The 15,457-nt window shown below is 43.0% G+C and overlaps 1 protein-coding gene across 1 annotated transcript in view; it reads right to left on the bottom strand.

The window, feature by feature from the left end:
* The window catches only part of LOC146782609 (uncharacterized), a 114,206-nt gene that overhangs the window by 72,063 nt on the left and 26,686 nt on the right, over nucleotides 1–15,457 (bottom strand). The window contains exon 2 of the mRNA XM_085639961.1: nucleotides 4,271–4,494. Coding sequence (XP_085496087.1) covers nucleotides 4,271–4,485 — 215 coding nt within the window. The 5' untranslated portion in view covers nucleotides 4,486–4,494. The remainder of the gene's footprint in view (nucleotides 1–4,270; nucleotides 4,495–15,457) is intronic.

The raw sequence follows: 15,457 nt of genomic DNA, 5'->3' as shown, positions 1-15,457 counted from the left end.
AAGGAGGTCTGATATCTTATATGGCGCACAAGTACATCTTTTTCAGGCCTTGTCCTTAGTGACTATAGCAAAATGTAAGGCACTAAAACTAATCACAGATCTCATTGAAAGTCAAAGGTGTTCAAGTGAAATACAACACTGATATAGAATGGAATCAAAAAGGGGCACACAACTGTGTTTCTTTATATTGGAAGGTTCTTTAGTGCCCATAGGAGTGTTGAGTGATGTAATATGTGACGTCATCAGCAGTGCATTGCGGGGCCGCGAGTTATAGTTAGCTGAACTAACTATAACGGGGGAATTTCAATGGTTTTGTACGAGTGAAATGTCCAAATAACTATAACGCCCCTGAAACCTATGGTTTTTTCAGTGAATTGCCAAGGTTTTTTAAATGCTAATTTCTAACTATAACGTGCCTGAAACCTTTGGTTTTTTCAGTGAATTTCAAAGGTTTTTCAAATGCTAGTTTCTAATTATGCCTACAGAGGTAGGACATGTGAAGAAAGAAGAAAAAACGCACAGAAAGAAGCAAAAGTAATGCAGAAAGAGGCAACAGAAGTCCACAAAGACGAAGAAAATTGCAGGAAGAAGCAAGACGTGCAGAAAGAACCAACAGAGGAACAGAAAGAGGCTTTGTTACAAAATCATCCTGTGCCCACAACTTTTTCAGACGGGTACTGGTGGTAACTGACTCTGACTAACCAGGCCTAGAGCCAGTGCTATGCTAAAAGACACTTAGAATACAGTGAAAACACTTACATACACTGGGGAACACTATGCCTAGAGGTACCCCTGTGATTAGCATGACCTCCTCTGTAAGACCCTAGTACATAATAGGGCAGGGGGATTAAAACTACCTCATAAAACGCGCCACGGGGAGCGTTTGCACACTGGTGAAGGGAGGGGCCGACTGAGGTGACATGTGTGCAAACACGCCCTGTGGCCGTTTTAATTTGGGGGATAAAGTCCCCTTGAATCCTGAGTGTTCCTTGGGTCCAACTAGACCACCAGGTATCTCCAGTAAGCGCAACAGAGCTGCATTGCAGAGAGGTGTAAAAAAGGGGCACGGCCTGGACCACCTCTCTGCAACGCAGCACAGTGGCGCTTACTGGAAGCACCTGGTGGTCTAGTTGGCCCCCAGGAGCCCTCAGGATTGAAGGGCAATTATTTCCTCAACTTAAAACGCGCCACAGGGCGTATTTGCACATCACCTCAGGCCCCGTCCCCTCTCTTTACCACTGTGTAAACATGACCTGTGGCCGTTTTAAGTTGAGATATTAACTCCCCTTGAATCCTGAGGGTCCCTAGGGTCCAACTAGCCCACTAGGTACCTCCAGTAAGCGCCACAGAGCTGCGTGGCAGAGAGGTGTAAAAAGGGGCACGGCCTGGACCACCTCTCTGCAACGCAGCGAAGTGGCACTTACTGGAGGTACCTGGTAGGCTAGTTGGCTTTCTGGGACCCTCAGTGTTGAAGGAGAATTAATTCCCCAACTTACAACTCGCCAGGGGGCGCGTTTGCACAATAGTGAAGGAAGGGGGCGGGGCCTGAGGTAACATGTGTGCAAACACACCCTGTGGCGCATTTTAAGTTGGGGAATTAATTCCTCTTCAATCCTGAGGGTCCCTGGGGGCCAACTAGCCCAGCAGGTACCTCCAGTATGCGCCAGGGAGCTGCGTTGCAGAGCGGTGTTCAGAGGCCATGCCCCTTTTTACAACACTCTGCAATGCAGCTCCGTGGCGCTTACTGGAGGTACCTGGTGGGCTAGCTGGCCCCCAGAAGACCTCAGAATTGAAGAGGAATTAATTCCCCAACTTAAAACGTGCCACAGGGCGTGTTTGCACACATGTCACCTCAGGCCCCGCCCCCTCCCTTCACCACTGTGCAAACGCACCCCGTGGCGCATTTTAAGTTGGGGGATTAACTCCCATTGAATCCTGAGGGTCCCTGGGGTGCAACTGGCCCACCAGGTACCTCCATTAAGCGCCACAGAGCAGTGTTACAGAGAGGTGTAAAAAGGGGCGTGGCCTCTGAACACCTCTCTGCAACGCAACTCCCTGGCGCATATTGGAGGTACCTGGTGGGCTAGTTGGCCCCCAGGGACCCCCAGTATTCAAGGGGAATTAGTTCCCCATCTGCAAACGCGCCGAGTGCTGCAGGGAGGGGGCGGGGCCTCCGGCACGATGCCGGTCTTTTTTTTTTCTTTTTTTTAAGAAGGGGGGCTGTGTGGCCCCCCTTCTTTTACTATTCTATTGGCCCTGGGGACCCCATCCCCCAGGGCCTGACCCCTATTTTAATATTTTTATTTTTTTAAATTGGAAGGGGGCCGCGTGGCCCCCCTCCCAAGGCCATAATCGGCCCGGGGGACCCCATCCCCCGGGGCCGCCCTTTTTGTAAATGTATTTATTTATTTATTTATTTTGAGGCAGGGGGCTGCGTGGCCCCCCTCCTGGGCCACTTCTAGCCCCGGGGACCCCATCCCCCGGGGCTGGCCCTCTCCGTTGGGGACCGTGGAGGGATCCCCATCCCCCCACAGTCCTGCCGGCTCCCCGCCTCCTGCGGGAGCCGGCATTCCTTTTTCACATGGGGAACTGCTAAGATGCAGCTCCCTCTGTGGAAAAGCAATCGGCTTTGATTTTTGGAAGAGAGAGCAGGTTTCCCTGCTCTCTCTTTCAAAAACCAAATCAGAGATTGCTATGACAGAGCGAGAGCCACGAGACTCCCGCCCTGCCTTTGCAAACAGCAGTGTCCCGGGGGTGGGCACCCCGGGACACTGCAGGAGCCGGCCCTGGGGGTGGCGGTCCCCAGGGCCATCAAGGGCTCCAGGAGGGGGGCCGTGCGGCCCCCCTCCCACCATTTGTAAAGCCCCAGGGGTGGTGGTCCCCGGGGCTTGTGGGGGGGGGCTCGAGCCCCCCACACAGGAACATTTAAAAAAAAATAAGAGTCCTGGGGGGAGGCGGTCCCCGGGGCTTGGCGGGGTCCTGGATGCCCCCCCCCGTAAAAAAAATAAAGAACCCTGGGGGTGGCGGTCCCTGGGGCTGCGGGGGGGACATGTGCCCCCACGCAAATCTTTCTGCAAGGCCCCGGGATGTGGCGGTCCCCGGGGCAGTGTGGGGGGGATTGGGGCCCCAGGGACCTGGCCCACCCGGGGGCTTTATTTAAACGAAGCGCAGGTGTAAATGGTGTAAATCCGTTCAGCAGTTTTTGCTATAACAGTGTCTAAAGTTTCCTATGGGAAAATTATTTTTTCACCACTATGTTTTGAATTTCTCAGTAACTACTGAACGGATTTACACCATTTTAAAAAAAAGGGCACTTTCTGAACTAAGGGCTACCTTTTTTGCAAAATTTGGGGTAATTCCATTCAGCAGTCCGGGCTGTAGCCGTGTCTAAAATTTCCTATGGGAAATAAAATGGGGAAAACGCGTTTTGGAACACCCCTTTTTTCTCGGCCCCCGCTTGACGAATCACCCCCAAACTTTCAGGATAGGAGCTGACCGGAATGGGCCATTAGTTTTGAAAATGTTGCGAAGATTCGTCGACCGGCGCCAACATTATTGGGAATAGAATGTTACGATTTTCCTATGGATAATAGGTCCTAACTATATCTATGACCGCCAGTAGGTAATATATAGAAATATATACAATTCATACAATTAACAAGTTAAAACCTTACAGTGAAATGAGAACAGGAATAAAAAACAGTGTTGTCATAGTAGACCAGACCCCACTACCAAGCCTAGAATACATTTATTTGGGGGGTGTCACACCCTAAAAAAAAACCCTCACCCACCACCAGACCCAACTACCAAGCCACAAATGGATTTATAAGGGGGATGTCACAACCTAAACGCCCCCCTCACCCCTTGAAGCTACACCCTTGGCTAGATTGGCTGTCAGGATCCAGACCGAAAAGCGATTAGCGAATAGATAAAAAAGATTGCACTGTAATAGGCAAAGTTTGGACTCATTTTTCCCTTATATTCTTTGGTATTGAGAGAACTCGCCCAATGCACTGGAAAGAGCCTGAATCCCTCACTGGTTCTGCGCTGCATGGGCTTCCAGGGCTGGCTTAGGGTCCCAGACTGGCCCTGGTGAGAGACTTGTTAGTTCACACTCCTGTTTTGCATTCATCATCCACTATTACTTCTTTGATCTTGGAGATACAAGTCACCTTGGGAATGAACACCTGGAGCTGAAACCACGCGTGCAGTGTTGACAGTATCACTACTTCTTCTCTGTTATGGCTGTCGGTGGTAGAGAGCCACTTACTTCAAGTCTCTGTACATACTGGAGTGGATGGGCAAGCCGTCGTCACTGGTGCCAGTCTTCTCATTGTAAACCCAGGTGCCACCGACCCGGTCTGATAACTCAAAAACCACTGGGGCAGCAAAGACATCTGGCTGAGCCAGAATATGTCGCGCGGCACACAGTCCAGCTGCTCCTGCGCCGATCACCACCACCTGCATTTTCCTGTTTCCCATCATCAGAGGTGTCTGCAAGAGAAAAGGGAAAAAAAAAAAAGAGTCATTCACAAGGTAGTTGGGATGCAAAAACACAATCATCCCAATGCAAGTGACAAGACCTGCTGGTTTTCAATGCAATCAGCATAATGCATAGGCTGGCTTGTCACAAGGTGTCACAACACCACCGGTGTAATTCTATGCAATGGCTGACCTCTGGGTGCCTCTACAACACTGCTCTTTCTCCACTTGGGTCAGAGCAACAAGTTTTTTTAGGACGGAGCTAAAGGTACAACTGTTCAAAGGGCGACTATATCCAGGGCCACTGGAATTATGTGGCAGAGGAGGAAATAATTAGGCGACTGGGTTGACTACATTATGCGGCAAGAAAAGACAAATTATGTGGCATACTGCGACACACTACAATAGTATTGATTCATTTTTTCGTCATTTTTACACCTGGTAACAGTGTCTGGAAAAAGAGTTCATCTTATTAATACCAATTTAACGCCTAAATACAGCAATAAACAACTGAAAGATCAGCAGTCAGCGTTTGCAAAAAGCCTTCTGGTGTGCAGGAACCCAAGCCGCCATGTTTTTTGTACTTTTTGATCCGTTTGAGCTAGGTTTTTTTTATTTTGTTAAATATGCAGATTATGCAGCAGATGGTGGATTATGTGGCAAATGTGGAAAATGTAGAAAATGTGGCACATCCATAATTATAAGAAAATCGCCACATCCCCAGAATCCCATAATTTCCAGCGGCCCTGACAAGATCGCAATTCAGGCATGCTCTCAGAAAGCTGCAAACCCTACTGTCACTTGCTGACTACTTTTGCCGTTGAGTTGACCCTGTACAGTGCTCTTCTGCCTACAACATACATACAGGCAGAGGAGGGCAAAACAACGAATAGAGAGGAGGAGCCAAGCCACAGACTTGCCAAAACTCGAATTTGGCACAATGAACAAAGCATGAGCTGAATAGTCAAAGATGTTGGTATATAAAACACACAACAAATGTAACCTGTGATGAAAAGTTGTATTCGTTAACTTTTTAAAGTGTTTCAATTTAATGCATTAGGTTACAGCACTGCATAGATTGACGTGAATTAAAAGCAACATTTTGAGCGTGAAATTAGAAAAATGTACGATTCCTTCCTCCCTTTAATGCACGTTGCTATGAGAGAATCAACGAATGAGTCATTTTGTCGTGTGCAGTGTGTGAAGGCCAATATTGTTTTTTTAATTTATTCTGAATATTTAATGGAGTGCAAACAATTTCCGAGCAGTATATCCGGGCGTTCCGAATCTGTGGTTGGATGGAAAACATGAAGAGACAGTGGGAACTAGGAAAATATAGAAAAGCCAGGGTTTAATCTCTGTGCTAAGGTACATCATTGTACACTTGAAACACTTGCTGGGGAAGAGCAGGACAGAAGCAGGGAGGCTAAGGAGACCAAGATGAGGATCTGAGAAACAAAATAACCTATTGCAACATGCAAATCACTCAATTCCGTTCTCCATCTAGGAGCCAGATGCTGCTTGGAATTTTTCTTTCTCATGAAAAAGCTAACCAGCCTCTGGCTCTTTGCTGAACAACAGAAGCCTTGATCCTTCCTCTCACTGCTAATCTCTGCACGAGAGGCACAGTGAGAAGAAGTGGAGTGCCTTTGCCACAAAAAGGACACAAATGCATTCTGGATATATTTTTAATAAATCCAAACAGCATTTGTTTCCTTTTTAGGGCACAATGATATGCCCCAGCAAGAACACAGTTTTATCTGGATTTTTTCTTAGGCTGAAAAGAAATAACTAACTAACTAACTAACTAACTCACTCACTCACTCACTCACTCACTCACTCACTCACTCACTCACTCACTCACACACACTTCTGTGCACCAGCAAGGAGCCAGACTCTATCTGGATCCAGTAAGCAGCATGGCCCTTTCTGGGACACATACATGCACACACGTGCTCCAGAAAGGAGCCGGATGCTGTTTGGAAAAAAAATCCAAGAAGGGGTTGACTCTTTTCTGGGGCGCAGATACCTTAGCCTGTGCCCCAGCTGGGAGGTAGACTGACTGGATTCCTTACACGAAAGAAAAATCCAAACGGCATGTGGCTCATTGTTGGGGTGCAGACACACGCCTAACAAAACATCCCACAACAATTGGTCCCTTGCTAAGGAAGAGACATACAGTGCCTTCCTCTCACAACCAAAAGAGAGACAAAGGAGCTGTGTGTCTGTGCCCCAGCAAGTAGCCCGACGCGGCCTGGGTGCTTTCAAAGCCTGAGAAACACATATTTCAAATGTCTGTACTTTATAACTACTTCCAATTTGCAACAGGTATGAAAATCATACAAAAAAAGCTATAGATTATTGAAAAATTGACCAAAATCATAATCCAGTAGAGGCCCTTTTTAGGTCTCGCCTACGCAGCAACTGCGCTGTCTCTTCGAGACATGTTGTATTCTGAATATGGGCTTTAAGCTTCTCCCATTTTCTGCCCATGTATTTTATTGGCTACGTTGACTGTCTTTTGGGAATAATTTTGTTTCCTTGGTTAATTTGTTTAATAGTCTCTCCTTGGTACCTCAGTTTCGCCTATTGTTACTCAGTATGTTTTATTTACAGTTTGTGAGCAATATCTTCTTAATTACTTTCTCCTAGCGGCTGTTGCAGGCATGACACACTCTCCCGCTTCTGCAAACCAGAGTCCATGTGTTTTCTTGGCTCAGCGTGGCACCCGATCATGGATGCCGCATTTATTTTTTTAAAGATGCTGTTTTTCCCATGGAGTGAGGAAGTGGCGCACCTTCTAGCAGTCCGGGCATGCTCTTTGTTTTAAAAGGAAACAAGCCTGCGTCCTTTCTGCCGCTGTCTCTCAATGTATTTCCATTTAAAAAGGGTGTATTTGCATGTGCAAAATATGTGGAAGGCAGGATTCGCAAGAGCGTTACAGAGATTCCAAAGCATTGCCACGGTTTTGCACAAGTGAGTCTCTGTAGGACCCTGTCACTTGCTGAAATGCAGGGCTGTAAAATAAGCACCACCTGCGTAAACACGTAGTCCATAACATATATTCATTAGCTGGGCGACACCCAGGAGGAGATGCAAAGGGGCTTGGCCTTTGCAAGTTCCGCACAAACACTGCAGAGCCCTTACTAAAGCCCCATGTTTTACACAGCATTTTCTGCCATTTCTGTGTTTTCTTCTAGAATAAATCATATTTTATGCTTACTTTTTAATACCTTATTATAAAATAAGTGATCCCCAGCGGGAATACCTCCACTCCTTCCCAAACAACCACCCATTAGGATATCAGTAATTACGAGTCTCATATTTGGCCCAAAGTAGAAAAAAGTTTGTTTCACCCCCCTAGGCCAAGGCCACAATTCGGAAAGATCTGGTCTAACTCCGTTTTCCAACTTCACTTAGGCAGTTCTGTTTGTCTTGCCAGGCTGTGGATATTGGACATTTACTAGCTGTCACACAGTTCGTCACCTGTAGCAGGTATTCCTAAAGGGTGTAACTCCCTTCAAGACATAGTTTCTCTGAGGAGGCGAGTCAGTCTCTATTCTGAATAGTGTACAAATTGATAGCGAGATTTTGTCTGAGACTAGTCTAGTAGCTTTCTACTGGAGGATCAGATATGCTTGGCACCTACTCGGGAGCGCCTTACACTTTTTATCCATAAACGCTGCAGATGTGGGTTACTTTTGCATCAAAGCATGTGTCTCATGTGTCTGTTTTCACCTATTACGATATGTTAAACAATGATTAATGCATAAATAAATCAGATACATTCGCTTCTCACTAAGAGTGCCTCTAATAATGTTACTACTGTTAAAATTAGTTTATTAGCAATTAAAACGTTTAACAAACATTAATCATACAAACATATTGTAAAACACCCAATACAAATCTACTTAAAAATGTAAATACTGTTAAAACCTATGAATAATTCAGAATTGATACATAAAATCCGCATAAAATTGCTCTTGATACCATCACCGAGGAGCATCAAGCTACCATCATGGGGAGTTCATTCTCACAATGAAACAGGGACCCCTGCCGCGTTCTACTCAAAATTGTATGTATTCTGTCCATATAAATTTAAAATTATAAACACATCTTTTCTACTTAGCAGCGTGTGTACCTTGCCCAATTAGTTTACATTAACATAGCCCTAGCTTTACTGTACAGTTGCTGTGAAAGCTCACATATTGGTACAGCTTGCATGTTTTGCCTTTAAATAATCACTCCACTGCAAACAAAAAGCATAAGTAAAAAACATTGTCATTTACAAGCCAATAGCTCTAACTTTCACAAATGGGAGACTGATTGCATTGCAAATGCTTGTTATAAATTGCTCAAGGATTTCCAGAAACCAATACCATGAGAGCAAAAATGTGACTACAAGTGGAAACCAGCATTTGCAATGCAATAGGTCTCGCTTTGTTGGAGTTGGGGATATTGGCATTGTAAATGCCAATGTTTTTTATTTTGTTTTTTTAAGTGGAGTGATTTAAAGAAAAAAGTGTACACTACACCATGCTATAAGCTTTTTTTAGTTCCAAAAGATGGTGAAGTTATCATATAAACATGATCAGATAAATACCATGACAAATAACAAATATTGTAAATTCATCAAGTATTAAGTATAAATCCCAGGAATGTGGAACAGATGAAGCAGCTACATATATCGCAACAACGTCATGTGGTAGTTGCATTGCTTAATAGATAAGATACATCAGCGAGGGGAAAAGAGGTGAAAGAAGGGGGGAAAAGAAGGAGGGAAAGAATACTAGAGAAAAGGAAGAAGGATAAAATGAGAAGACAAATCCATATAGTTATCCAAAGACCGCCATACATTACTAGCAATTGAAGGCGAGTAATGCTTCTTTTCAACAAAAGTATGAGCTCCTCGAAGATATGAAACCCATGCCGACCAGGTATAGTAAGATTGGAGATGAAAAGATTTCCATGCTGTGAGTGTATAATTTTGACTGCAATGGATAAGAGTAAATCTAAGAGCTCCAAATCCGCATTGTCAAGAGGTAAAGGGGTAACTGTAGCCCCTGGACCTATCAAAAGCATAGGTAAAGAGAGAACTATAGACGTATTAAAGATTAATGATAAATGCTTCTGTATCAGGCCCCAAAAGGAATGTAATAATGTACATTCAAAAAACATATGTTGATGGATGCTTGGTACTAAATTACAATTCCAACAAAGATCACTATCTCGTAACTTCAACATATGCAAACGAGCAGGGGTCCAGTGTAAAACATTTAATGTGAAGAATTTACATTGGATTGGTGAAGGAGCAATTTTGTTATCTAGGGATAATTTCCCAATCAGTTGCCAGGTATCTTGTGAAATATGTTTTAAAATCTCTTCTTCAAAATGGTGAGACCATTTGACACAAGTAATTGTAGATTGTGAAGGCAGTGGAGCAGATAAGAATTTATAAATTTTAGAAGCGGTATGACCTGAAAGTACCCACATAGACAGAAGTAAGACAATAACTGGATCTGTGGAGAGGGTTAGTTTAGAGTGTTTAACCTTTAGTTTCAAAAAAGAAAAAAAATCATGTTTCTGAGATTATATTTCAGGCTAGTAAAGAAAAAGGAAGAGGATCATGATTAGTATCATAGAGGTCTTTCACCAGTCTGATACCTTTGGCAGCCCACAAGAGAGCAGTGTTAGGATCAATGTCAGTGAGAAGTTTAGGATTAAACCATACAGATGACCATCTTTATTTATGAATAGGTTTCAATACTTTCTTATCAATATATTTTAACGCACTAACCGTGTCTGGTATAATACGTTGAGAATGAGCTAAAGTAATTTGGAGGCTGTGAAGGAGTGAAAAAAGGAGCGCATAATTCTCGTTCAATATTAGTCTATAGAGGTATATGTTGGGAATCCGGTAAGAACCAAAGTGCCCCTTGAGCCGCCAAAAAGGAAATATGGTATGAATTCCAATCCGGGAGGTTACAGCCAACCATTATAGAAGGCTTCCTAAGATAATTGTAAGCAGTTCTAGCTCTCTTATCATTCCATAAGAATCTTGAAGTGATTAAATCAATCTCATGAAAGAAATTAGAGGAAAGCTTTATAGGTAGCATGGAAGATAAAAAATTAATGAATGGGGTCATCATCATTTTAAGAGTTTGTAACCTAACCCACTAGGAAATACGTTTGAGAGACCAGGAGGGCAAAAGATCTGTAACTTCAGTTATGATGTGGAATTCATTATAAGTGATGGTATCTGAAAGATCCTTACAGAACCAGATCCCTAGATATTTAATACGAGTAGATTCCCATTTAAAACCGGAATCATCCATGTGAGAAGGAAAACACAAAGAATTTAGAGGGAACAATTCCGTTTTTTCTTTGTTAAGAGTGTAACCAGAAACAACCGAGAAATCACTAATAATAGTAGAGATAGAAGGGATCAGTGATACAATATCCTCTGAAAAAATAAGGTCTACATTAGCCTAAGCGGCCGTTTTAAGTGTATACGATCCAAATTGAAAGCCTTTAATATCCGGGTTCAGATTAAGTAAGCGAAGAAGTGGGTCAATGGTTAGGAGAAAAAGAAGTGGTGAAAGAGGACAGCCTTGTCTAGTACCTTGGCAAAGATTAAAAAAAGAAGCTGGAAAGCCTACCCTTGACAAAACCGGTTTTAGAATCATGGATAAGATTAGGAATATGACCCTCTAGACGTTTTGCTAAGATTTTGGCAAAGATTTTAGCTTCCATGTTTAATAAGGAAGTGGGATTTTCGTTTTTGGATTCGGAATGATCCTTACCTTCTTTTGGTATGACTACAATAGTAGCATCAGCAGCTGTGCCTTGAAACCTTGCCAGGAAGAACATAATTATCGAAAATATTCTTAAGATATTTGATTATTGAAGAGGTAAATGTTTTATAAAAAGGCAATAGGAAACCCATCCGGTCTGCGAGCTTTCGTAACGTAAAGCGTAGCCTTAACAGCCTGAATAATCTCATCAGTATCGATTGGTTTTCCAAGCTCGATCATATCAGCATGCGAAATAGTATTAGTAGGGAGATAATTAAGAAACTGTTGGCAGGCACTCTTGCTACATTGATCCCGAGGTGTATATAGAGTTTCATAGAATTCCCGAAAGACCCCAAGAATTTCTTGGGTATGAAACTTTTTTGAGCCGTTTTTATCAGTAATATGAGTATTATGAGTAGCATTGATATTCGTATTCTGATATTTTAGAGTAGGAGCGAACAACTTACCAGCTCTATTCTGTAACAATAATGGACGAGATTTTTGAGCATGCACTAAAATAAAAGCTATTTTAGTGACTTTGGAGTTCAAAGAATATTTTGAATGTTTTAAAACCTGCAAGAGTAATTTGTCATTAGTATGTCTATATAACTCCTCTTTCCGTTTAATATCATCTCCCAAAGACTGAAGAGATTTCCCAATGTCACTGTTTCTTTTGGCCTTTTTTTTAATAATGTGACTCCTTATAGTACATTTAAATGCATCCCACAATACTATAGGAAAATCCACAGAGGATTCATTATCTTTGAAAAAATTATCAATCTCATCATTGAGTTCTTTGACCTCATCATTATCTTCCAAGATTTCTGTGTTTAGACGCCAACTACGAGAACCTCTAGTATTCGTGAGATTAAGGATGGTTAAAGAGACTGCCGCATGGTCAGAGACAACTACTGGATGAATCATAACATTTATAGTAGGTTTTGAAAGAGAGGCGTCAACCAAAAGGTAATCAGTACGAGAGAAACTAGAGTGTAGAGAGGAGAAAAACATAAAGTCACTACCCATAGGATTGTGTAATCTCTATGCATCCAAAAGATGGCGATACGAGCACATATTAAGCATATGTTTATGTGCCCTAGGAGGTCGAAATTTAAAAGTGGAATGTCTATCCAAAATAGGATCAAGGGGGAGATTAAAATCACCTCCAACTATTGTTCTTGAATTTTGTTGAATGTCAGTGAGTTTTTTATTTATTGTTTGCCAGAAAAGTATCTATATTTGGAGCATATAAATTCATAAAATATAAATCATCGGAACCATTAGACAGATGAGTAAGTAACCATCTACTATTGATATAATGTTCAGCTGCAACTATAGACAAACCAGAACATTTAGAGATAAGGGTAATAACTCCATTCTTTTTCCCAGAAGCTTCGGAACATGTAACATTGAGTACCCAATCTTCCCTCATAAGAAGAGCCTCTTTAAAACCTATCTCAGTCTCTTAAAGTAAGACCAAATCACCAGATAAACTCTTACAATAATCAAAAATCTTGGCCCTCTTAACAGGGTGGTTCAAACCCCTAACATTAAGGGGAAATACATCTAAGCCAGGCATTGATATGCAAGGAACATAAAGAGTAGGAAGAAGAATAGGGAGAACAGATGCACTTCAAGAAAAAACGGAGCAACATCAAAGTTCAACCCCACCAGGGGATGTCTGTAAGAGACATATGGCATGGGGGAACAATGTGGAGGAGCAACAGCTGAGGCTATCAACGTCGGTGTAGACAGCTCAAGAATATACAGGCCGCAGAGCAGCCAAACTAGTATTGCCTTCTCAAATGTATAACGGTATAACCTATATCTCTTGCTAGTAACAGTAGATGATATAAGACAATGAATATAATATAACTGGAACATCTGAAAACAGATAACATTTCATAAGCAAATAGAACATGACTGTAATAGCACATAAATACCAGCATAAGTTTATCACAAACCCATCCATAAAGTTCATTCAAAAAAGATCTAAAAAGGTACGCAACTGAGTGGTGGCTTACAGTGTTTTCGGACTTTGTACTAACCATGCACCACTAGACAATAACAATGCTAATGAAGTCTAAATCAGCTGAACCAATCTGAATTATGGGAAACCCATAATAATTCTGAGGCAGCTTTTTAAAAATGTGTGTTTGATGACACTGACTTAAATAGAAAACCCCATATATAAGAATATAATAAATATGTTGTATATTATACCAAATGGCATACCGTTCTGCGTTCACACACGTCTCTTAATATGAACTGTACCCCACTAGTGCCTATTGTCTGGGACAGGCAAGGCCCAGGGAGGCAAAAGTGGAATGCACAGGAAAGAATCCAGGAATTAGGTTGATTTTTGGGATGTGGGTAGTGGTGGGGTTTGGACTTGGAGTCAAAAGGCACCCGGGGTAACTTTCCAACTCAAGGCATTTTTAGAAAGTACACACCATAGGGATTCCTGGGTGGTGAGGGGTGTGTCAAGGCCATCACTTTTTCTTCCCCATAAAGGCCTGCTAACATCATGCTTTGGTACTAAAAAACTGAATTTCTTCATGTTACTGAGACAGAAAGTTCTGGAATTTTCAGGGCTTGCCAAAAGTCCCGCTACTCCACACAACTACAGATAAAATCAGTAACTCACGTATGGGCGGGTCTATCCTAATGCACAGCAATAAGCCACAACCGTGACTGTGTGAAGTCAGTGTATTGTTAAATGTGTTTTTCACACAACAAATGTTATGGCCTACTCCTGTCACATCAAAATAGCGCTTTCCACACAAGTGGAGGTACCACTTTAATATAGAGAAGTGTAGGAGCGTTGGATTGTTAGACTTTTAATGTTTTGCACAACTTCTGAAGTTCTGTCACATAAAAGTAAAAAACAAAAACATCCATATCTTTACATTTGCAGGGCATTCTGGTTAATCCAAATTGCTGTGATGTATACAAACAACATCACCCCCGATTCCCCAGGGACCCTACTTTTTATAACTATCTGGGTTTTGTAGGTTGCCGTGGGTGCACGCTGCCCCTGGGTCTAAATATTATCTCTTTGAAAATATTCCCTGGTGTCTACTGTGTGGAACCCTGTCGAAACAATTGAACTCTCACCCATGTCTGCTACTCTCACACTCATGCCGCCAGTGGGGAGGGGGGCAGGGGACCACAGACATGTGTGGGTCAAGCACTGAAAGGGATATCTTCCTGCATGATGAAGACAGAAGCGAAGAATCATGTCTTGGGGAACAATTGCTGAAAATCTCACAAATGTCAGGTTCAAATCGTTGTGCCAGCCAATTAGGGCAAGGTAGGTCTGGCACCCAGTGATAGAACCTTAGTATAAGTAAATGCTAAAGATATATGGTTATGGTATGTTTCCATACAGCCGAGGATCTATACCACTGACTAAAGACAGGTACCCTAAACCAACATTTCACATTCAGTGGCTTTTTTTATAAATTTCCCAAATGCAATACATTCAGGTTATCAGCTGCAGCACACTGAACCAATATAAAAACAATACATGTCTGGTATCCCTACACACAGGAGACCCAGAAAAACAAGGTAGGGGTAAAGCCTTGGCAGGGATATTTTTAGTCCAAGGGAGACCAAAGAAAAGGCCATGTTTTCTGAAATAGGAGGTCACCCAGGGCTAATAGTGTCTATTAGCCATATACCAAGGTTTGGGTATAGTGCAGCATATTAGGACTCAATTCAATATAGTACCCTTTGATTCAGTCTCACCACAGTGCTGTTCTCCATGTTCTCTTTCAGCAGCCGGCAGGGATCCGTTAAACATTTATCTCTATTCTCATAGATGCAGTGGCTGTACGATATGTCTGCGATCTGGGTGGCCATAGTAGAATACAACAAATGGGAGCAGCTGCCCAATGTCCTTGCAGACCGGCACTGGTAATGGACATTATTGGAGGCTCACAGCAGGAGTCAGACCCGCATCGGAGTCTCACAGTGAGGTGCAGCAGGTGGGCTGCCACAGAGACAGGGTTCACAGCCACATCGAGGCAGCTGCGAGTGCACTCTTCTAATGCTACAGCAGCAACTCCCTGGGGCACAGTTCATGGCTGCAGCAGCAGAGTCTGCCTGGCGCACTGTTCTTGCTTGTAGCAACACAGTCCACCTGGGGCACAGTTCATGGTTGAGGCAGAGTTTGCCTT

Source organism: Triturus cristatus, chromosome 12, assembly GCF_964204655.1.
Source record: "Triturus cristatus chromosome 12, aTriCri1.1, whole genome shotgun sequence".
Lineage (NCBI taxonomy): Eukaryota > Metazoa > Chordata > Amphibia > Caudata > Salamandridae > Triturus > Triturus cristatus.
The sequence above is the reverse complement of the archived record's forward strand: the minus strand, read 5'-3'. Positions and strand labels throughout refer to the sequence as shown.